The sequence below is a fragment of the Solanum stenotomum genome, chromosome 9, assembly GCF_019186545.1.
Source record: "Solanum stenotomum isolate F172 chromosome 9, ASM1918654v1, whole genome shotgun sequence".
Taxonomy (NCBI): domain Eukaryota; kingdom Viridiplantae; phylum Streptophyta; class Magnoliopsida; order Solanales; family Solanaceae; genus Solanum; species Solanum stenotomum.
The window spans coordinates 52,981,228-53,005,849 of record NC_064290.1 but is presented as its reverse complement, the minus strand read 5'-3'; the positions used below and the strand labels follow the sequence as shown (position 1 = coordinate 53,005,849).

At 30.0% G+C, this 24,622-nt stretch overlaps 2 protein-coding genes across 4 annotated transcripts in view; one reads left to right on the top strand and one right to left on the bottom strand.

Annotated features, from left to right (window-relative positions):
* LOC125876066 (defensin-like protein) overlaps nucleotides 1-24,622 on the top strand; it is a 235,779-nt gene that overhangs the window by 180,149 nt on the left and 31,008 nt on the right. The window contains exon 1 of one of the 2 annotated variants that reach the window (XM_049557179.1): nucleotides 3,261-3,265. The exons of the other annotated variant lie outside the window; for it this stretch is intronic. The gene's annotated coding sequence lies outside the window, so the exon portion shown is untranslated. Of the gene's footprint in view, nucleotides 1-3,260; nucleotides 3,266-24,622 lie in introns of those variants that run through there. 2 annotated transcript variants of the gene reach the window in all.
* Nucleotides 4,526-11,087, bottom strand: LOC125876049 (probable E3 ubiquitin-protein ligase XBOS32). 2 transcript variants are annotated; one of them, XM_049557154.1, is made up of 11 exons: nucleotides 10,558-11,087; nucleotides 9,999-10,210; nucleotides 9,813-9,872; nucleotides 9,620-9,691; nucleotides 9,280-9,455; nucleotides 9,025-9,185; nucleotides 7,704-7,762; nucleotides 7,566-7,612; nucleotides 6,978-7,118; nucleotides 5,911-6,005; nucleotides 4,526-5,311 (listed from the first exon to the last, which is right to left on the bottom strand). In XM_049557154.1, the coding sequence occupies exons 2-11, from the start codon at nucleotides 10,191-10,193 to the stop codon at nucleotides 4,797-4,799; spliced, it is 1,521 nt and encodes a 506-aa protein (XP_049413111.1). In that variant the 5' UTR covers nucleotides 10,194-10,210; nucleotides 10,558-11,087; the 3' UTR covers nucleotides 4,526-4,796. The 2 variants fall into 2 exon arrangements, with proteins under 2 accessions (XP_049413111.1, XP_049413110.1); XM_049557153.1 differs by having other exon boundaries at nucleotides 9,999-11,085.

Genomic DNA, 24,622 nt, shown 5'->3' with positions numbered 1-24,622 from the left:
TTCATTTTTTCCATCTCTATATAAACACCAATCCATCTCTCATATTTCTATCAATCTTATCTTATTCACCTTCTATCACTTCACATCATACTAAAATTTCCTTATATTTATAGGCTTTACAATAAATTAAAATCATGTATTTTAATTTTCTATCAACATCCAAATTTCTAGTAATTAATATTATTCGTCCACTTTCTTATAATTATGAACGAGACAAGTATTCATGTTTGTTGACGAGTTGCAAGAAAAATGATTTTTCCAGGCTTGAACGTTCTTAGGTCTTTGTTGGTGCTATCCTAGTTGAGCTTGTAATTTTATTTTTCTTATCCCAGACTTCATTTTTGCTTTTTTTCTTGACCTTGCAAGGCTTTTCTCAAGTTTTTGCTCGAGTCTCTTTCTTCTCTGTTCTTCTTATGCAGTTCAAATCTCCCACCTTTTCTTTCTTTAGCTATTCCTTCTGAGCTTGAACCTATTACTGTTTTGTTATCTCTTGTGATGGTCGATAAAGAAAAAAATATTACGAGTTTCTAAGTGTTGTACAATTATTAGAAAAATGATCACATGAGAGATTATGTAAAGTATGTTGTTGTTCATTATTTTGTAACTTTTTTTTTTAACTTAGTAGTTTGGGTAATGCTATATATTATTGTATCAAGAACTTCTTGTCAATGTTGATTATATATTAATGTTGTGGATTTGAGCTGTTAATTAATATTGCAATTGATGTATACATTGAAGTGATATACATGTAATTCAACATTATTGTTAGCATGCAAATGGATTTCTTTGTAGGGGTAGGAGAGGGGGGGGGGGGGGGGGGTGCCGCTGAAGATTTGGAAGGCTATAATTGCTTGTCCAAAAAACTGTCTTTACACTGACATTGACACAAATTTATCTTTAATCTGAAAATTAGAGTAATAAATCTATAATAATAACCTAACTATTAGACTAAATTATGATACACAAAAATACTAAAAAAATTACTTCTCAGTTTCATGGAAACCTATATTTGCTAAGGTAAACTCCACTCCTTTTGTTTTCTTATGATTATTGGACTTATGATTTATAGTATGTAATTTATTTTCATTTTGAATTCTTTTGGTAAAATGAACAACAATATATTTTGAATCATTAATTCACAAGTGGAATTTGAGAGAGTGATGTGTACATGGTATTGTTATAGGATAGAGAAATTATTTATTATAGATAGGTCAAGTAAAACATAACAAAATCAAGTATGAAAAAAAAATAACGATAATGAAGAAGTAAATAAATGAGAAGAGAATAGGAGAATCAACAAAGTAATATAGTAATTAAGCCATGCACAGGAAACAATTGCTAATAAAAAGTTGAAGAATAAGATAGTAGGAGAGGAATAATAACAATTATGTAGAGGAAACATAGACAATGTTTGACTACGTATTTACTAACCTTTAATTCATGATTTTTATATTTTTCTATCTTGAGTCATATTTTCGGTAAGTTGTAGGTGGATCATGTCCTGTCTAATCATCTATCTCAAATACTTCTTTGGCTTACCTCTATCTCCTCATACACATTATAATCAACCTCTCAATGTACTCGTAGGGGGTATTTGTGCATCTCCTTTGCACATGTACGAAGCATCTCAACCGTGTCGTCTGTCTTATCTTGTCCACCACGAAAGTCACTTTTGTCTTATCCCAAATATCTCCATTCATAATTTCTTTCTTTCCTAGTTTGCTCATACATCCATCAACATCTTCATTTTCACTATTTTCATAAACTCCTAGACGTGTGAGTTCTGACCGGCCAACACTCCGTCTCATATAACATAGTTGATCTGGCAACCACTTTATATATATAACTTATCTTGATGTCTCAGTGGGAGGATGACTTGTATATTAATCCCCACATTTTCCACGAGAGTTACGTTATTAAACTTGCACTGAAAATATTTTTGTCTTAATCCTCCTCAACTTGAACTATTTATACTTTAGTCCTCAACCTGAACTCTTTAGACTCTAGGGTATGTCTTTAAACCTCCAGTCTATCTTTAACTCTGTCGCGTGTCTCATAAATCAATACTATGTCAAAATGACATACACCATCCCTTAGATATGTCACGCATGCCCATCCATCACTAAGGCAAGTAGAAATGGTTTAAGAGTTAATCCATGGTGCAATTATATCACGACTGAAAAGTGTTTCGAATCTCCTCGTTCTTATTAGGTCTTGACTCGCTCATACTTCTTATTAATCACCCTAATATAAGCTACAATATATTTTAACCTCCAAATATCTACATAGGACTCTCTTTAGGGACTTGATCGTACATTCAATGAACAATCTTATATATAAGTCCCTTTTCCTATACTGTTCCATTAATTTTCTTACGAGAAAAAAAGAGCTTATATGAACGTTGAACGCCCCCAACATGAATTCTTGATTCTCAATAATAGACACACCCTTCGTCTCCATCACCCTCTCCTAAATATTTTTAGTATGAATTAGTAACTTGATATATTTATAATTATTTCAATTTTAATATCACTCTTATACTAATATAACAAAATTATTGTACCCCACCTCTAAAAACTACAACTAATCACCATACAAGACAAAATAAGTGAAATAGTGATGTTGTCACATCTAGATATAGCATTTCTGCCAATTAGAGACAGTAACAATTTTTAATGTCCTTTTTTTAATTTATTATCAAATAATTTTTCATATTTTCCATTTTTTTAACTTATATTGTGTAAAAGAGGACTAAAGTACCCCATTTTGTACCCTGAAGCACTATGTTTAAACAGTTTGATTATAAGAGCATCAATTGAGTAGGCCATCTTGAAATTTTTGGTCAAATATTATAGTGAGAAAAAAAAATTAAATTAGAATGCTATTAAAGTAAAGTTAAATCTATATTTTTATATGATAATTCAATTATATTAATTTCTCCCTTTCTATTAAAATAAGAATGATTGTTTATTAAGAGAATACACAGGCTTCGATCAATTGAAATTTATACTGAACTTTCAACATCAGGTACGAAAAAAAAAACATGTGTTAATATTCAAATAAATGCCCTCACTATATAACATGCTAATTCAGGATCCTAATAATTAGAAACACTATTTAAAGAGGGGAATTCCAATGAATGTCTAGTCGAAAATCTATCAAAATTTAGCTCGATTGATAATGTGTTTCTAGTAAATTTTTTGATAAATTTCTAACCGATTCTATCGAAAACTTCCTTTTTTGTTAGTAGTGAGATTTTTCACTCTTGTGGGTAAATTTTAAATAACACAAGTTTCAACTTTTTACCAATGCTCACAAGTACTACCAATTAATACATGCTAAGAGAGTTCCAGTTGGAGTGGAGTCCTTTTTTTCTTCAGAGAGTAAAACCTAGAAAATTTCACTGTATGTTTCATTTTCTATTCTACTATTTGGAGTTATTTGGTTGAAGATGATGTGATGCAAGTTGAACATCTACGAAAAAAGTTGTCATAAAGTTTCGTTATCGATCAGTCTATCACTCAATCACAAGCCACTCTGTCATTGCCTAATTTTTGCGTCAGACTTGTAGTACACCAATTAATGATTGTGATAGTTTTTACAGGATATGTATCGCCTTTGGGGTCAGATGAACTTTTTGGTGGTTACAATAATTACAAGCCTAAAGTATCTTTTGATCACTCTCATCTAGTAATTTTCTTAGAAGATTATAATACTCACATGTATGTGTATGGTCTGTCGTTTTCAAAGAATATGGATTCAACATTCTTATTTTCATGTTGATATCAACCATGCTAGGAAATTTTTTTTCAAATCTTCAACACACTAAAGAGAGAATCGAGGCTAATTGCTTCGATTAGGATTCATGTTTCGAAATAGAATGAAACGAATTGGCTAAAGCTATCAATACATGCTTTCGAAAAGTTTAACCACACAATATCTCAATGAATATAGTAGTATCATAGTTATAGTTGCCAATTAAAACTCATGAACAAGGCAAAATTTGTCCATCCAACATAACTTGTGAACATGACCAAATTCGCCCATCGGGCAAATCTAATTAACAATTTAACAAGATAGATGGAATGAAGATAATATCAAAGTCACATCAAAGTGATTAGATAGAGCATGACATAGTTTCAATTAACTGAGGATATGACCTTAAAAAGGAGGTCGTGGACATGAATTACGATAGTAGATTAGAAGGCTAATCCTTCCACAATAATAATGTTAGTATTACTCTTCTATTTGTTTGTCCTTTGATCTTTGTTAATATCTGTTGTTTCTTGTACTTGGATATTCATATTATTTTATTGTAATTACTGTTCAACATGCTTTATTACACTTTCACATTCGTTACCTCTTTTTTTCTGGATCACTTTGATTTATTTTTCCTTGAGCCAAGAGTTTGTTGGAAACCTCTCTACCTCTGTGGTAGGGATAAGATCAGATTTGCATACACTCTTCCTTCTCGAGACTCCTGGATATGTTGTTGTTGTACTTTTTTATACAGAGACAACAGAAAACTCAATAAATACCAGCCCATGATTCTTTTTCCATTTCACTTATATAACATATGTTATTATATACAGGCCAAACTTCATATTGATGAAATATTTCAATTACATTTTAGTGGATAAGACTCAAAGAGGTATACAAACAAAAGTTCTTTTGAAGAAATGGGAACCAAAAAATTAAAAAAAAAAAAAAAGGGGAACAAAATAAAGAGGAAAACCTGTAGGATTTCTCTGTAAATTAATAGTTGAAATAGGCATAGGACCTAATTCATGAACCCTTCAGAAACTGCTTCCAGTTTCTACAGATTGGCTGAAGGAACATAACCATCTTCTAGCTTCGACGTTTGACGTTGATCGCCTAAAGATAGGTCGTGAGCATCGAGTCAGATGTTCTCGTTCACCGGTTCTTGGAACTAAAGATGGACTCGCGTCTGGCGTTCCCATACAAAGGCCTGGGCTGAATTTCAATGCCGGGAACTTTTGGCAGCTTAATGACCGGAAGGAAGAGCCCAGAGGAGAGAGTCGGGAGCAATATAAATCGGGCTTGCATAAAGGTGTTTCTAATGTAGTTGGTTCTTGTCCATCAGCTGTACAGGAACAAAAAGGCAACGATAGACTTGTTCGCGCTGCTTCCTTGATGATAGGCGTTGTATCTGCCAGCTTAACGAATGAAACAATGCCGTGTCGACATAAAGGGCAAGGAATCGAGCCTGGAGGGCCATGGGCCGCGGTTGAGGTGCTACTGGTGGAACACAGGTACAATGCACAGCGCGTGCAGAACTCATGAAAACAACCTGCAGAACATGACAAGCATTAGGTACTGCAGCAACTAGACTGGCATATCGGGTACATTGCTACCAAAGAAAAAAAGCAATATCATCAAATAATAAACAAATCTAAAAAAACGATAAATCCAGCTAGCACGAAAAGATCAAAGAGGAACAGTAATCAATCATGTTGTCTATATCAATCAATTCACATGAAAATGTGCAAATTTATGTATATGACAATGGCATCGGAAAAAAAGAACTTCCAGCCTTGAGCATATTATATATCACGATACTGAAATTTCAAGAACTTCCGGAGTTCATGTGAAGAAGGAAAACTGTATCCAGCGACGAGTATGTATTCTAGAAACGGAGAACATCTTTCCTTAGTTTTAATTTTTGTGGAGTTACATGGTCTCAACTCGAGAATATCTCAATAGAGGCTTATCACTCATCATAGGAAATTCTTCAATATACCATTACCATTACAAAATAGAGTTTAATCTCATTAGACATCAATTGGAAGTAAAAGAATAAAACAAAAAACTACTATAGAAATCTTTATAGTAAATTATCAACCATTTCATGTTTAAACGTCAATTTCATGCAGTTTCAGAAAGACATACCTTCTGCAGCAACTGTACACTTTCTTTCAAGACAAACAACACAAGGGTCTAAACAAGTTGACGACGGGGAATCAATTGTTCTCCATCCACATTCTCTGCAGAAAATGACAACTTATTTTCAGAATTCTCATCCCGGAGCCTTATCAATATGTAACTTGCACATGGCATACTGAAAGAGAACAATATTCTATTGAAATATAACAAGAAAACAGAAGCTGGAAATAGTGATCTTTCACCATTTTATCATGAAGATCAGATACTGGTACACCACAAGGTTAAATCACATAAATTGACTCAATGATTAATGTTATCTGTGCTAGAATTCGGAAATGCAACATAATAAAGAGCTATCCAGATGCATACTGCTTAGTCGCACTTGAATTTAAAGCTTGTGGGACAGCCATCAGCATGTTCCAAATACTTTCATCAAAAGGAAGATGCATACCATAAAAGCCAAAGGAAATACACATTTTTCCCACTTTTTAATATGCCATGAATATTTAGTACCTTCATGAGATGTAAAAGGGTGGTGCTACACAACACAAAGGTTTCGATAAAGATACAAGAATTAACAGTTTGGTCACCCTTGGATTCGGGCCTATGTTGCTCGGACTCTTCAAAAATATCAATAGGTGCATGTTGGATCCTTAAAAAGTAGTGCATCATTTGAGGATCCGAAACGGGCATGACAACATTTTTAGAGAGTCCAAGCAACACAGGTTTGTGGCAAATCTGTCACAATAATTTAATTTTTTTCTTTGTTCTACCTCGCACCCCACCCCGACAAAACCCAAAAGAATTTTAAGAAAACCAGCATACACAACAGAACTCCTGGACACAGATAGTCTTATTCTAAATATCACAGTGGTAAATGAGATGTGGAGACAAGATATTTTACTCTGAAAATAGAGTCTTCAGATTGGATACCAATTGCCGAAGGGTCAATTTACATGAATCTACTTCCTTATCGTCACCAGTACACAAACCCTTAAGATGAAATATGTCATTATAATAACAAATTGATGAATGAGCATCAACGAGACCAATATTTGCTGAACTGGACTCACCTAGCAATCTTCACTATGCTCATAAGAGGGAGGCATAAGAATGGTGAAGGAAGGGGACGTGGTTGTTTTTCTGGACGAGTACTTAAAATCTCCTCCAGCCCATCTCTATGCCATGATCGAGCAACCATCAAGGATGTCCACCTTAAAACACGTAAATAATATGCAAGTTAGAAGATTTATCTAAGCCATGATAGAACTACTAGCAGAGTTGCTATACGAGAATAAGACAATATTTATTTGTTTCAATAATTCAACACCGTAAATCCTTCTATATCATCTCTTTAATTCTTAAATACGACATGGAATAGCATGATTAGCAGTTAGCTATACTACTTTTAACTCTCCATGGTTGTTCCCTTTTCCTACCTGAAACATCACCATCATTCAGGTAGGAAAAAGGAACAATTGATAGTTTAGGTGTATTTTGACAAATAGTTGGTGATAGTTCACATATAAAACTCGAAAAAATGGGATACATTAGGTGTGTTTTTGACCCTCTACTCTACTACTAATAATATTGATAAGGGAAACTAGACCACACACTTTTAGTACATGTTGAAGATGTTAAAACATGTAAAGATATCATACCCATTCACATTTTCTGCATTGAGACTGGCACCCCTGGCAATTAAAAGCTGAAAGATGGAATAGAAAATGATGACTTCAGAACTTGCACCGACTATACGAGAAAAATCATAAAGAAAAGCAAGCAGAAGAGGAACACACCTGGCAACACTGAGCATTCCCACCACATGCAGCATAATGAAGCGGTGTACTTCCTGCACCTGCAAGGCAAAGAGCTTACCTTTTAGAAGGAAAAAAAAAAGACGATATTAACTCTTTTCCTTGACTCATGGCATGAAGCCTCTAAATTTTAGGCGCTACATATCAAGGACTTTTGGAACTGATGCTTAATAAAAGAGGAACCGAGACCTAATCTGCCACCGAATAAGAGTTTCAGGTGGTATTAAGTTCCTATTTGTTATCTTCCTAAAGGGCTGCCCGGTGCATTAAGCTCCCGCTATGTGTGGGGTCTGGAGAAGGGCCGGACCACAAGGGTGCAATAGGTGTCGGTCATCTCAAATCCGCCTCGTTAATACGTCTTTCTGAAAGATATCGAGTAATACGTGAATCTGATGAGCAAGGTCTCTCTCTCTCAAATACAAGAGACGTTATCTTCCTTAAGTATACAGTACATTACTCATGATTTACACTAGCTAAAGTGTCAAAAAAAAGAAGAAGCACAAAGCTTGCAAGGAAATGTCATAACGGTAATTAGTGCACATCATCAAAGCTCAAGGCATGACAACCATGCAACTTCTTCTTTGACATCCCAGAAACTCCATGAACTAGAGCAAACTAATTTACAAGGTTGTGGATATTCAAATATTTGATCAGGTCGACAGAGTTTGCATATGCTTTTGAAAATGGAAACATGTTTTACCCTTCCGATAAAAGACTACTGAATAAATGATTGCTATCTCTAATTTTGCTTTGAATGGAGAAACATGGTCAGTGATAAATTCATAAAGCCGACCTGAACTTGTTGGGACTAAGGCAAAGTTGTTGTTTATCTATAATTCTGCTTCTTTTTTTTTTTTTAAAACACACCGAAGAATATCAATATTTCATTCTCCATCGGAAATTGATATTGCCAGTTAAAAGCTATAATTATTTCAGATCTTCCAAAATGGAGACTGTTATCTGTAGCATGATCAGTAAATGTGTAGCTTTTAAGACAATTCTATCATAAAGAACCACAAGAAAATTATTAAAACAGTCGACCATACATCTCATAGTTTCCCTCAGAAAGAATAAAGTTACAACATGATATGTAAACGATGGCAGATAGGCATTTACGAATAGAAGGAACAGATAATAAGAAACAATTTAGCAGTTATCAGCAATTACAACAATCTTTAAAAAAATAAAAAAATATTGTGGGGGTGGAGAGGGGAAGGGAAAATGCACAAGGAAACAAGGCATTCAAGAGATCAAATGTGATATAAGAGTTGCATACTAGACAGAACTTGGAAAGTTGTCTCACCTATCAAATCGATTGTAGTCCCATCTTCCACAGTAACCTTGGTGACCGAAGCTCCCAAGTCCAAGAGTAGCTGCAGACTTTCCACATGGCCATTCAGCGCTGCCATATGAAGGGCGGTAATGCCACCATCAGCAGGTCTATTGATCACCTCATGTAGTGCACTACAGCAAGCACAAAAGAACTTCACGTTAATACAGTTTGATAGCAGCGGGAGATACCCAAAATCAAATGTAAAGCTTGAAAAAAGAAATTTACAAGTCATCGAATTCCTGGATAGAGTCTCCGTTTCTTGATCTCTTTCTCATGACATTACAGAAATTAGGGATGCTGGGAATATAATCAGCAAGGAGAAGCCGTATACATCGAGAATGTCCATTTAGAGCAGCTAAATGAAGTGCTGTACCTCCATTGAGATAATCAGCCTTATGAATCTACAATATAATACAACTGTAAGTAAAGCTCGTAATCCATCTCAATACACTCCTACTACTCTATAAAACCAGTAAAGTTGAAATTTTACAAGGTAAGAACTAAGAACACTCTTAGTACTTCTAAGTTATCAAATTGAATATACCACAATAATAAACTGTCATACATTGGCCATGAAAAGAATGAGAATCTGAACGACCTCCCAGTGACCATACTGACATGCTTGCATCAAAGCAGTCTGTTAACCATAAGACAAAATACTAGTTTCAATCAACTAAGAAGAATTACGTATAAGATAAAGAATTGTGCCTGAGATAGAAAAAACTAAAACCAAAAAAGGTAATGAGAAAAAAATCTACCTGTCCACGGTAGTTTCTGAGATTGATGTCAACTCCAGACTCAAGCAAGAGACTAACAATCTGATAATAAAAAGAACAGTCAAATGATCGATCGCATACAAAATCCACTAAGTGCTCAATTAAACAATGTCACAATCAAGTTTATCTTCATATCCATCATGAATAAGCATTAAACTCTAAATATACCTCATGATGTCCTTGGGCAGCTGAATAATGGAGAGGTGAATTTCGAACACCAAAAGTCGAATACCTCACTAACCGAGGATTATAATCCAGTAAAGCCTTTGCTTCCTGGATATCTCCATCTCTAGCAGCAGAAACCAACCGCTCGCCTGACGCAGAGCATCCAAATGAATTTCCCACAAGGCTCAAAAATCTCATAGTTTTCGGATATCGTTCTGGCATGATGTTTAGCAGAAGATAAGGAACACAATGATCCTTAACCTTAAAACTATCCCCTTCTGCACACAAATTTTTCCTTCTTTTCTAACAAACTAATAACAACAACCCCACAACTAAACCTTCCTTACACATAATTCTCAAAGTCAAATTGATAATAACAAATTCAAGAACCCCTTTCAACACCTCAAAACCAATATACTTTCTGACTTGATCAATCAACCAATCAAATAGACAAATTTCTCTATATACAAATATATGATATGTACTATGTTGATGGTGACCAATATCTAAAAAAACATAAAGGGGAAAAGGACTTTGTCAACTTGAGGTAAAATAAAATTACCTGAGCTTATGAAAAAACCATAAAAATCAAATCTTTGATCACCTTTTCTTGATTGTAAATGTCACAAATCCTCCAACTATTTCAAGATTCCTCAATAACCCCACCAAATTTTCCCAGAAAAATATCAAATGTCACCAAATATTTTCCAGGAAAATTTACCAAGAATGAAACTTTCCACCCCCAAATACACAAAATATGCAAAAACAACCAAATGGGAAGATAAAAAAACCTCAATTTCCTTGATGGGGTTCACTAAAAAAACATTTTTTTTTATCCTCAAGAACCCCCAAAAAAATCAAGATTAGTAAATACCCACATCCAAATTTTCCCAGAAAACAAGAAGAAATACTCTCCCAAAAAAACAAAAAACAGAGACTCTCAAAATTTCCAGGAATTTGCAACAGTTTGGGAGACAAAAACCAATTGGGAAAGTTGAGAGCCTCACGTAAATGAAATTAATTTTTTTTATTTTATTCACAAATACCAAGAAGGACAATGATCTGCCAAGAATCTCTCTTTTTTCTTTAATTTAAAATTTTAATTTAATTCCTTTTTTTTGCATAAATAAATTCTTTAACACCCAATGTGCTGAAATGTAGGTAGATATAGTTTACTCATATAAAAAGTATGAGATAATGGTAAAAAAAATAATAACTCACACGTTTTTTTAGTTTTCTATCTAAATTATTAGGCGATTTATATTTTCTAATTGAATTGTCACCAATTATTTATAATAATATTACTCGATTAGTATATGATGGTGTGTGGTATACTTTCTTTTTATTTGTTTAAAAATGATATTAAATGACACTCCACGTGGATAATTAAGAAATTAATCGAAAATTTAAAAAAATGGTCAAAACTTTGCGAGTTTTCAACCGGATCTATCATATGTTTGTATTTTTTTACGTGAATTATCATCAGTTATTTATCAAAACACGTCTCAAAATTAATGAGTCAGCTCTCACGTGAACGAAGTTTTATGTGCAAATTAAAAATTGTCACATGCTTTTCGATGAATGTATTCAAATACTTGATTTGGTCAGTTTTTTTATGTGTATATTGATAAACAGTTAGTAATGTTTAGATAGAAAACACGAACACCTTAATAGTTTAGATATGATACTTGAAAAAAAATACTTTAAATATGTGTATGATTATTAGATCATATATCAAAGTGCTCCCCCCTTATATGACTTTACACGACATAAATATATATTAATAAATAATTTTAATACGGATATTGAACATCTGGTAAAAAAAAATAATAGAAGAAAAAAACATGATAAAAAGTGGGATTGAAATGGGGACAGACAACTATTTTGGGCAGACGTATAAAAAACAAAAACATGCCTACAACAAAGGTGTGTACTTCATCATTGGGTTGTTTGGCCCAGTCAATATTTTGCTAGTTATTTTGTCTTTTTCTTTTTGTCAAACAATTTTTTTTATTTTTTATTTTTGTAGAATAGAGGAGGATCTAGAAATTAGAGAAATATATAAATGATATAATTGGTGACTATAACTATATATATAGACTATATTGTTATATATGGTAAATTGGTAATGGTTTTAATTACAGCTTGTCTGAATGGTTGTTATTTTTTTTTTCCATTCAGTTTTCAATGTGTCATTTATTGAAGTCCAACTCTTTTAGATTTGTTTTGGATTTGCGCCGCATAAGACCCTATTTGGAGGAGAGCGTTCCCTACTAAGAATTTTTTTCATACTTAAGACTCGAACTTGAGATATCTGATAAATGAAGGAGTATTCTGATCTACTACACCACATCCTTCGATGGTGAATGGTTGTTAATTACCTATTGCATTATATTGTGTAGTTCCTTGCTAAACCTAGAAATCAAACTAAACCCCAAAAGATTTAATCAATAGTAGAAAGAAAATATTTCAAATGTTTGTAATGTTTTTTTTATCATATGTGCCTTTGATATGTTTTTTTCTTTTGATAGAGAGTTTTTTGAAAGATTTCTCTATGTCACAAAGTAAGGTAAGATTTTTGTATATTTTATCCTCTTCAAACATCACTCGTGAAATCACATTAGATATGTTATTATTGTTGTTGTTAAGAAAGAAAAGATTCAACCAAACAATGGGAAGAATTAATCAACACTTGTATGTACTATAAAATAATCTTACTCCATTAATTAACTAAACATGATCAACTACATATAATCATCCAATGAGGAAGAATTTAATTGAAGTATTCATAAATAAATTATCAAAACACTAGTAAAGAAAATTCTGTTTTTTAGTCGAAAATCAAATGAAAATTATCTCTCTATCCTATAAAAATAATAATAATGTATGCATATATTCTACTCTCCTTATTCCTAATTTATGAATTTACAACAAAAATGTTGTTATAGTAAAGAGAATTTTTTATCCAACCATATATAGAATCAGATATCAATATTAAGCTAAAAAAAACTTACTATTTATAGGCTAATCAAATGGATTAAGCCCAAATACAAAATAAAGAACATCTGAAATAATTAGGTAGGATATGTGGTCCAAGTGGGATTATGGTTTAGTCCACAAGTGATTTGATCGTGTTGAAAATAATGTTTTCGAAAGTCCAAATCAATGCTAATAATTAAACAAGTCAACCTCTTGATTAAATTTGGTCATGTCTCGATTACGGCGAGGTGCGAAGGAGATGGATATATGAGCGATTGAAAGAGTTGATACCGGAAATCGAGGTATTATATTTTATTAAGAAACAAGAAGAACGTTTTTTGCTTATTGATTAGTTAAATAAATCCAAACTTACGATCAATCGATTAACAACAGACCGTTCTATCATTGAGTTAGTTATTGATGAACAATAAGAGATTCAATCTCTTTTCTTTCTTTTTTTCTTTTTTTTTTCATCAATGTGTGACACATGTACTGAGGTTGACTAACTTTGAATTCACGTCCGAAAGTCTCATATTGAGGTAAAACGCTTTTTAACAAGGTGATTTCATACCCGTGACTTGAACCTGAAATATCTGACTAAGGATCAACTCTTCTTAAAGCCTTGGAAGTATTATGTACTATGCCATGTCACCTCGAAGCTAATTAGCCCAACTATCAGTTATTCCCACCTATATGAATTATCTACTCAATTAAGTTTGTTTTGATATATAAATGGTGATAATTTAAATAGAAAAAATAAAACAACTGGTAATTATATAATTCACATAGAAAAACAAAATAACTAATAATTAAAGTGTAGTGTGAAAATAGCGAAAAAATAATAATTCAAAGTGTATTCATGAGCTATTGTCGGGAAGTTTCTTGATTATTTATTTCTTTATAATGTTATCTATAGTATTATAAAACTGTTAATTTAAAACTTAGGATTTAATTATAAACTTTTGAATAATTTATGGTATCTTCGCCAATCATGCTTTGCTGACTTTATTTAGGTAGCAATAAATAATGTCTAATTAGTTATCAGAAAATGACGCAAAGGAGGAAAAAAAACTATATTGTAAGTCAAAAAGGTGTACAAAATTATTTTAAAAAATAGGTTCGAAGGGGTAATAGAACCTTAGTTTAGTTAAAGTGTATCTTTGAAATTCTTATCACAGTCTAGGAGAGTACTTGTGTCTTATCACTATTTTAAAATCTACATATGTATGATCTAACAAAAAACTTCCTTCATAAATGTGATCAAAATCTTTCGCCCTTGATCAAAGTTCTCGAGTTGAAGCTTGAAAATAGATAAACCTCCAATAAGGAGATTCTCCCTCTAGGAGATGATTTAAAATGAGCAAAAAGAGCGTCATAATCGAGAAAGAGAGAATTTCAGATTGATTAAATCTTGGTTAGCAATATTGGGCATCATCTTTGTACTCACGTAAAGTTTCAATGCAAAAGCGTTAAGGTTTTTTTTCTAATATCCTCGATGTCGAGTGCACATCGACTATTTTATTGAGTAATGAGTACATGTCACCTCCTGCTAGCACAAATTCTAAATAAATTTGCTTACTAGAAATTATCTGTATTTATTTTTTATTTCTCTGTTGAAAATTGGATGATGATCTTCCCTAATTTTTATCTCATTTCATTAATCACTAGGCCAAATACTTAGATGCAAGCTTAAGATTTTGAGAATAGTTAACTTTTTTTTCTTTATTTGAAAATAATTCATTTAAGGTGTTAAAATGTAGCTCACTCAAAAGGATGGAAAGAGAAAATTAATGGAAAAATTTGCAAACTAATCACAATTCCTAACATAATTAAAACAACAATCCATAATTAAACAAATGGGCTTTAGCCCATGTTGATGGGCCGGGCCATCTTTGTATATTGGGCCCACAGATCAAGTTCTAATTGTTCCAAGTAATCAAGTCATTAGTTTGAGTTTTATTGGGCCTTAATATTTTGCCAAGCTTCCTAAGGGCGTCTTTAACCCAAACACCAAATTTTACATCAAATTTGGTGTCAACACTATTTTTTGTGTAATCAACTCCAACCCATTGTACCAAATTTTACATCAAAAAAAAATAGGGAAAATTTTCAAAACAACAATATTTTAGCTTTAAGTGGGACTCCTTAGCAACATTTTCATTATTTATTAAAAATGTCATTATTTTAGTTTGTTAAGGGATTAGTTATGTATTTATTTTATTTTGATTAATTTGAAAGAATACAAATAATTAATAACAGAATAAAGAAAATCATGGAACAAAAAAATTCAAAAAAGGTTAAAAAGATTTTAAATACAAATTAGATACATTTTGAAAAGAATAAATAGTCATCTTTTTGTCAAGCATTTTTTTGTTTTCTTCTTAAGAAGATCAAAAAAAAAAAATTAAAATAATTTTGTTTGTCTTCCGAATCATTCATCTGATAACTTTTAAAGCTTCTTCAAGTCGAATATGGCATATTTTTGAAACAAAATTTTACAAAACTGACGACTATAAATTTGTCACATCCAGTGAACAATCGAAAAACAATCAGGTATATTCGTATATGTCGAGTACAAGAGTATTTTTTTATTGAATCAGTGAAATCTTTGTATGTATTGGGATTTATAGTTTTTTGTGGACATTTTGTATCCAAATTATGATGTATAACGAATGAAATTATTATTTTTTAGTTTAGTAGCTATTTTTTTCTTTTTGAATGCATACAATAATTTGTATCCCATTAAGTTAATGTAACTAATCGATCATGAACTATATGTTGAATACAACAATATATGAATACAAAAGTGAGATGAAAATACAAAGTTATAAATACAAAGTGAGATTGAATATAAAGTTATGAATACAAAAGAAATACTTTCTTCATTTGAAATACAAAGTGACTTTGAAAGGTAAAATACAAACTAATCGATCATGAACTATATGTTGAATACAACAATATATGAATACAAAAGTGAGATAAAAATACAAAGTGAGATTGAATATAAAGTTGTGAATACAAAAGAAATACTCTCTTCATTTGAAATACAAAGTGACTTTGAAAGGTAAAGTAGGCACATAAAATACAAAACTTGTTGGTATACAATTAGGTTGAATACAAAACAAAAGAGAAATACAAACTTGTTCACATATAAATTGAGATTGAAATACAGAAAGAATACCCAAATAAAATACAAAATTATGAGCATACAGTTAGAATGAATACAAATTAAGAAGGAAATACAAACATGTTGGTATACTAATTGAGATTGAAATACAGTGTAAAAACAAAAAATGTGAAACTTTTTGATATATAGATAGAATGAATATAGTCAGCCCAACAAACTACTTAATTTAAACTATTTTTTTCAACTATATTCTCCATAACACAAGTTGTAATTCAAACTCTTTTTTTTAAGAATAAAATAAAACTTTTTGTGAGTCATGATGTATTCTCTTGCCGTAATTCCCACTCTTATATCTCAACATGTTTGATGAAATGTACAATTCATCCAAAAAACTGTTACAACCCAACTAATATATTAGGTCCATATAGACTATTATGGAAGCCCAAAGCTACGTGAAATATATATTATAAGAACTTATGCCTCAAGTTCTCTGTCAACTCATGTAAAATATTCACGGGTCACTAGCAGCAAGTAGCCACAAATACACAGAGCAATAACTCTGTAATATGTAGAATATCATAACTATTTGATGAATATCTAAACAAAATCACATAAAAATTGGAAAATTCGATTGTAAATTCGTAATATATAGAATTGGTGATTTAAACATCAAAGCAAAATAAATCAAAATTGATAATGGAAATTACCTTGCAAATCAAGAAATCTGCTTGAATTAATAAAGAGATGTCGTTTAACAATAGAGAAAATTTCTTGATGAACAATAATTGAGCACCTTGAAGAAAGATAATCTTGAAACGTGGAAGGAGGGGAAGAAACGTGAAAGGTGGGGAAGAAACGTGAATGGTGAAGAAGAAGGTTAATGGGTATTGGTTTAATTTTTTTTTCTTTTTAAACGGTTATTGGTATATAATTTGGACCAATATAGAACTCTTTCCACAAATAAAATTAATTTTAAATACTAAAATCTGAATACATATTATTTTATAAAAATATTGTCATTCTGCCATTTTAAATAAATATTTTAAAGTGTTGTTATTTTAACTAATTATGTTAGGTATTATGACTTAATTGCTAATTTTCCCAAAAAAATATTTTTCTCTCTCTTTATTATTATATTATTATTTCTTATTTCATTTATATTTTCTTATTTCATAAAACAAATTCTTTACATTCATCATATATAATTCATATTATTTCCTTTTATAATAGTTTAATATAAAATTATTTTGTACCATAATTTTTTAAATAATATAAATTGCTAGCAAATATTATACATTATACATAATAATGGATAATACAAATAAAAGTGAAATCATTAATGAAATACAATTAAATAAACATTACATAATTGAAAAAAATTATTTTAAATTTTACATAAATTTTCAACTTTCAAGATCACTACGGTGCTTCCATAAATGCTCTATTAATGCATTACGTAGTTCAAAATGAGCAATGTTTGCATTTTTAATTTTTTTGAAGGTTAATTGTAGTTATATCCAATTATAATTGATAGTAGAATTAACATAAATTTAATTTTAAAAAAAGTCATATATAGAAAAATTAATTTATAAAAAAACTAAATTTTATATCTAAAATTAATATTATAAAAATATTAAATAAAAAATAATTAAATATACAAGAGATTTAATTAAAACATACAATTTATATAATGTTTAATTAAAAGTTTGTATAATGAAATAATATTAAAATATTCAAAAAGTGAATTGGTGTGATATCCACACACCAAATTTGGTGTAACACTATTCACACACCAAATTTGGTGTAAAAATTGGTATGGATTGGAGCCCAAAACACCAAATTTAGGATTTGGTGTTGGGTTGGAGATGGTCTAAGGGATAAAATTCACAAATAGTCATTTTCAGTTACATTTGAGTAGAGGGTCTATCGAAAATCGTTTCTCTATACAAAGTTAAGGATAACGTCTACGTATATTCCACCCTTCACAGATTCTATTATGTAACTATGTTGGGTATGTTATTGTAGTCATTCTTCAACTACTATAATAAAAAACAGTTAATATTATGAGTTTTGAGTTTTACAGGTGAAACTTCAAGATGATGACCAACCGTTTCACGACATAACAAGAAGCTTACTTGTACTTGGAAGAAGTTACGCATGACCATCGTATGTAAAAATAAATAAATTATATTTACTAATTATTGATAATTATTTCAAAATTTTACTTTTAATTTATCTTTAATAGTGTCAATGTGTGTACAAAATAAATTCTATATATAGTAATAACTAAGCAACAATAGGAAAATCAACCCAAAGAGACTAATGTAGGGTCACTTATTTCCTAATCCATCAAATAACCACTTTGATTAAGTCAATTAATTAGCTAGTTTGATGGAAAATTAAAGTATTTGACTTATTATTGCATCAAGTCAATAAATGTAGAAACAAGGTGACCATTATATGTCATAAACTCTACTTTACTAAAATTGACTATAGAAAATTGTTTTTTTGTTCTCTTTGTTTGAAATCCTCACAATATGGAAATATCTTTGGAAAATCTATGACAGGTGTACTAATTGAGAAAGTATTTAGTTTTTGGCTAATTAGTTCTAAACCTAATTGGATTAGGTTGAAATTTTAGCGGAGATGAAAAAATATTCGGTTATCATTTTTCATTTGTCTCTGTAACGAATTTAGGATATGAAATTTATCAGTTTTGCATTCAAATCTAGCTATTTCTTTTGAGTTACATGATCCTAAATTAATAATTTGTCATATTAAGTGAACTGTTTGAGACAAATATAAGATTTCAATCAAAGCTATTATTGGGATCTGTCATATCCACCATACCTCATACTACTCTAATTAAAGTTTGAGTTGGAATTTCCAGTTTATGAATTTTGAACCATAAATTTTTTGCTTAATTGATTCTGAATAAATTATTTGCATATACTAAACAATTTTTTATAATATAAAAAATAGTTATACTTGTCAAGATTGCCGCCCTCTACATCAAAGAGTAGTTGTTTTAATGTAGGGACAATTATAATTACTTAATTAATAAATAAAATCAACACCTCTGCATGTATATGCACATGGGAAATTAAAGCAAGGAGTGACTTTGGGTATTAATTTTCTTAGTTTATTAATTCACATCAAATATTAGATTAAGTTACTTTTATGTGCTTTAGTATATTTTATTTGGTTAGGTAGTGATCATATTTTTCAGAAACTTTTGAAAATATAAGCACTTAAGACAAAAGAGTTTGTTAAATGGCAAGTGAAATTGCATTAAAATGAGGTTAATATAATCTCACTTTGACAGGCAAATAAGAGATGAATCATTTTATCGAAAAATTATATTATATATAAGGCGGAAAGAAATTCAGTTACTTCATTGTTAAAAATCTCACTTTTATCACTGTTTGGACTTTTTTGGACGAAAAAGTAATTTTTTTATCGTATGTTCAATATTTATATTGAAATCTCGATTAGTCTGAATTTACATGATATAAAGAGAAGCATTAATGTCAGAAAAAGTTAATGAAGTTAGATTAAAAACCTAAGTTTGAAATTTATTTAGACAATGTCTTACTTCTCTCCATGCATATATGAACACGTAGTGTTTTAATTTATATTTATTTGATGAAATTAAATTGGAGTTAGTGAATTAATGAAAAATGACTAAATTTTTTTTTGTTGAATGAGCAAAATGAAAATGACTTGTTAAGGTTGATTAGTGTTTTTCTTTTAATTATCATTCATTGCTAGAAAATTAAATTCTTTTACCAACTTTTTGAATTTTGAGACTAAAGAAAGTCCAACTTAAAAGTAGACAGAAAGAGACAATTAATATACTAATTAAAGAAATATTCATTTAATCTTAGTAATAAAGAATGTAATAATTCATAAAAGAGGAATCAAAAGAGCGAGTATTCACATTTTATATTTGTACTAAAATTTGTCATCACACATTTTAAAAAAAATAATTGAAAACATCCCTAAATTCGGCATGAATTATTGGTTTCATTGTCGAACTAATGACAACTTTAAATCATTACTTTGCTTGAGTAACTAAACTTAAATACACTCTCGATCTTGCAATATAAATGAAATACACCCCTAAATTCTCGTCAAGTTTAAGAGTATTTTCAACACATTTCTCAGCTTTTTATTAAGAGTTTCATGCTCTTACAATAGTTTCAGACCCCTTGCTATATTGTGTGACATATCATGGGTGTATCTAAGTTTAGTTAGTCACATAAAGTGATATTTTTAAGCCAGTCAATAATTTGAGAATGAAACTAATAATTTGCGTTTACAAAAACAAAAGAAAAAGAAGAAAAAAACTCAGCACCACATAATGCTTGTATTATTTAATTTATGAAAGGGAACAAAAACTTACTTTTTTTGATTAGTAAGAAAGTACTAGTCCTTTTCCTCTAGGTCAATTTTTAAAATAAATTAATGGTCCCAAAAAATATCAATTATAATTTGTGACAATAGTGACCAAATAGAGTCATGATGACATGGAAATTAAAGAAGGGGACAATGAAATCACAAAGAAAGGAACTTCATAATCCTAAATAAAAATATCATAATAATAAAGTGCTAAATTTTATAAGAAAAAAATAAAATATTTTCTTAGAAAAAAAGGTGCACTGCTTGTGCTTATTGTATGGTCTGTACCAGCATTTGGTCAACTACTTAGTAGCTATTGAGTCTTCAATCAAGTTGAAATAGGTTAGATATATAATTAATCTGTTTTGATTCAAGTTTATAAACTTAATTAATCTGTTGTTTGAATCAAAACAGATTAATTATATATCAAGTGTCTCAAACGCTGATTAGTAATAAACAAGTTAACAGATTAATTAACTTAATTTAAGTTTGACTCTCAAGTGTCTCAAACGCTGAAATTGAGTCTCGATACAATATCTTGTGTTTGTAGTGGTCTTAGTTACCCTCATTCTCCCAAATCAAATAGGAAAAGGAAGCCGTTTATTATTGAATGAAGAAAATTGAATTGAAGTATAGATATCAAGGCATCAACAAGAATGCCACTAATTAAGAACACATAATAATATTAGATACGAAGACGTATTTGCTAGGAAATACTTTTTTTTTTTTGTTTTTTTTTTTTTTTATACCCTCCCAGGAGCTCCCACCCCTTTTGCTCCCTTGGTGACTCGAACTCGCAACCTTCGGATTGGAAGTGAGGGGTGCTTACCATCCGAGCAACTCCCTCTCGTCGCTAGGAAATACTTCATTTTTAGTCTGAAACTTTTTTTTTTTTTGAATTTGAATTTAGTCGATCCCCAATGAAAATATTGGATGGAAAATAAAAAAAACTATACAAAAATAAAAATAAGAACATACTCAATGTGATTCCATAAATAGAATCGTTTGAGAAAGATTATAATGTGTACGAAGATATTATCTCTATCTTAAAAAGTGAGCTGACTATTTCTGATAGTCCCTCAATTTAAAAAAAAAAAGAAACATAACATATAGTAATAAAAAGATTCATTAAATATATATATAGACTAGCTGCTTAAATCAGGGATAGAGACTTCTATTCATATTGAGCATTGTGCCAAAAATTACATGCACGAACATTTTCTTGTCAAAAAGATTCTTAATATATTAATTTGTTTCCTCCATTATAAAATAGACAAACAAAAAGTCAATTGATTGATTTTTCTATATTTAAATCTTAGGGACTAAAAGCTAGTTGTGCATGTGGATCTTCAATTTTAACAGAAATTTTGTGTATATATATATATATATATAAAGAAATAGAAACAAACAAAATGGAAAGGACAAAAACAAAATTCAAAATGTTCACAGAAATCCCTCCATGTGTTGTGTGTTTGTCATCTTCATGATCGACTAGTGGATCAAGAATTTCTCTTTTCTCTTATAATTATAAATTATATAATAGGGAGTTTTGAGGTTAAAGCAGACACGTTTCCGTTGACATACCTGCTTGAGCATAAGTATTTTCAAATTTTTTTTAAAAAAATGTTTTTTGATTTTTTAATTTAATTAGTACACAAATATTTTGTGCGTTTGTCATCTTCATGATCAATTAGTGGATCAAGAATTTCTCTCTTCTCTTATAATTATATAATAGAGAGTTTTGAAGCTAAAGCAGACACGTCTCCGTTGATATACCTGCTTTAGCAAGGGTATTTTTAGAATTTTTTTAAAAAGAATGGTTTTTTTTGTTTTTTAAATTTAATTAGTATACAATTTTTTTTGAAATTATTTGATCCATTTTAGATATGATCTTTAGTTTTAAATTCATATTCTTCAGTTATAACTTTGTTAATTTGAATGTCAATAATATTTATGTATGTTTTGTAACTACTTTGAGTAAAAATCAACGATCGGTGATGAAAAATACTTTACTTATGGACATCTTAATAGACCTCTTCAAATTAGATTTACGCAAAAAAAAAGATGAATTACCACCACAGTACCACATAAATATAGTATAATTTATTTTAGAGTAAAAATTTAAAATCATTTAGTCAATATCGCTTTTATCAATATTAATAATATCTATCAAGTTTTTTTTTACACTTAATGAGATGATTTAATATTAAAATTAATACCACTTAAAAATAAATTTATGAATAAATATTGAGCCCGTACACCATCCTAGTAAGATTAGAAAATCTAAAATCTGAGTACCATATATATAATGATATATAAAAATATATTTTTTATAATGTTTTGGAGTTGATTCAAAATGTTCTTTTAAGTAAAGAAAATAACGGATAGTATTTAAAGTGTGAAACTTGTGAAAAAAAATATGCATATATATAATTTAGATAGATAAAGAAAATAATGAATAGTGGCGAAATATATCTATACCAATATTGAGCTCTCCTAAATTTTCTTTTATCTTCTTATTTCATTTCAATTCATTTAGAGAGAAGTATATTTGAAAATATTTTTAAACTTTGTGCAAATTTTTAGTTTCATTTTGAACTAGTGACAAATGATAGCCTTAAAATTATCTTTTAGTTGACTAACTGAACTTAAATATGCCCCCGATCTTGCAATATGAGTGAAATAATACACCTCTAAATTCTCGTCAAGTTTAAGGGTGTTTTCAACACTTTTTTCGATCGTTTAGTAAGCCCATGTTACTACAAGAGTTTGATCCACTTGCTATGTCATATTGCAAATTCGGTTGTGTTTTAAAATTTAATTAGTCAAATAAGAATATTTTAATATTGTCAATAATTCAGGAGAAAAACTAATAATTTGAATCAAAGTTGAAAAATATTTGATGAACATGCATGTAATGTGACATTCTTCTTTCATTATAATTCACCTCTTTAAAGCCTTCTTATATGTATTTATTTTCAAATAGATAAGGTGGATTCATGAATGATCACTATTTGCTTTGATTATCGTATTATATGTTATTGGCTTGTTGCTATATTTTTTTTGTCTCCATAAATTTTTATATGATTTTTTTTATTACTATATTTTCTAGCTTTTCATACTAATTTTATTGTGTTTTACTTGAGCCGAGGGTTCATTTGACATAGTATTTATATTTGCATAAAATAGCTAGGATTATAAATAACATATACACACCATTTTTATTCCTCACTTGTGAGATTACAATAGATTCGTTGTTGTTGATTGAGTTATCACTATTAAATAAATCAAGGTCCACCAAAATTAATTTCAAGATATATATTGTACCTTTGTAGAAAATTAATTAGATTGAATTGAAGCTAGCTGTAAACTATAATAAATTTTGATGGAGCCACTAGGACCATAGTTAGGGTTCATCACATGCCACAATTATAGCAAACATTCAATAACACCTTATTTCAAGCTACCCCACCCCCAACGGACGTTTGATAAAGAAATCTATTAAAATTTAGCTCGATCGTAGTATTTTCGATGGATTTATAACAAATTTTGATTGAAAATCTATTGAAACTTAACTCGATCATACTATTTTTGATGAACTTATTACAAATTTGTGACCGACTCCATTCAAAATGTTAGAAATTCTCATTTTTTAATAATCTTAAAGTTTATGTTAAATTAATTTAATTTGTATGAGTCTTTAAAATACACATTTATCATTTTAATCACGATCAAGTAAATTATATATTTTAGTTTCAATTTTTAGTACTTACTAAGGTCAAATTATTTAATTTAATGTAAGCATGGAGTACGAGTGAGAATTTACTCTATTTATTGGTATGTTTGATCATTGATTCATTGCAAACATTAATTCAACTAGTAAAAGTACTGCAGAAAAATGTTGGTAACAATAATTATAAAGCTAAATATTTAAGGTAATATGATGTACCGTCGTTACAAGTAATTTTTTTCCGCTTTTCATCTAGTGATCAATACTTCTTTGAAGTCTGACTAATTTAGATTCATGTCGAAAAGTTTTATTTCAGGGGGTAATACATTCCTTATCAAAAATAACTTCATACCTTAAGCTTGAACTTAAGACTTCTTATTATAAATGAAA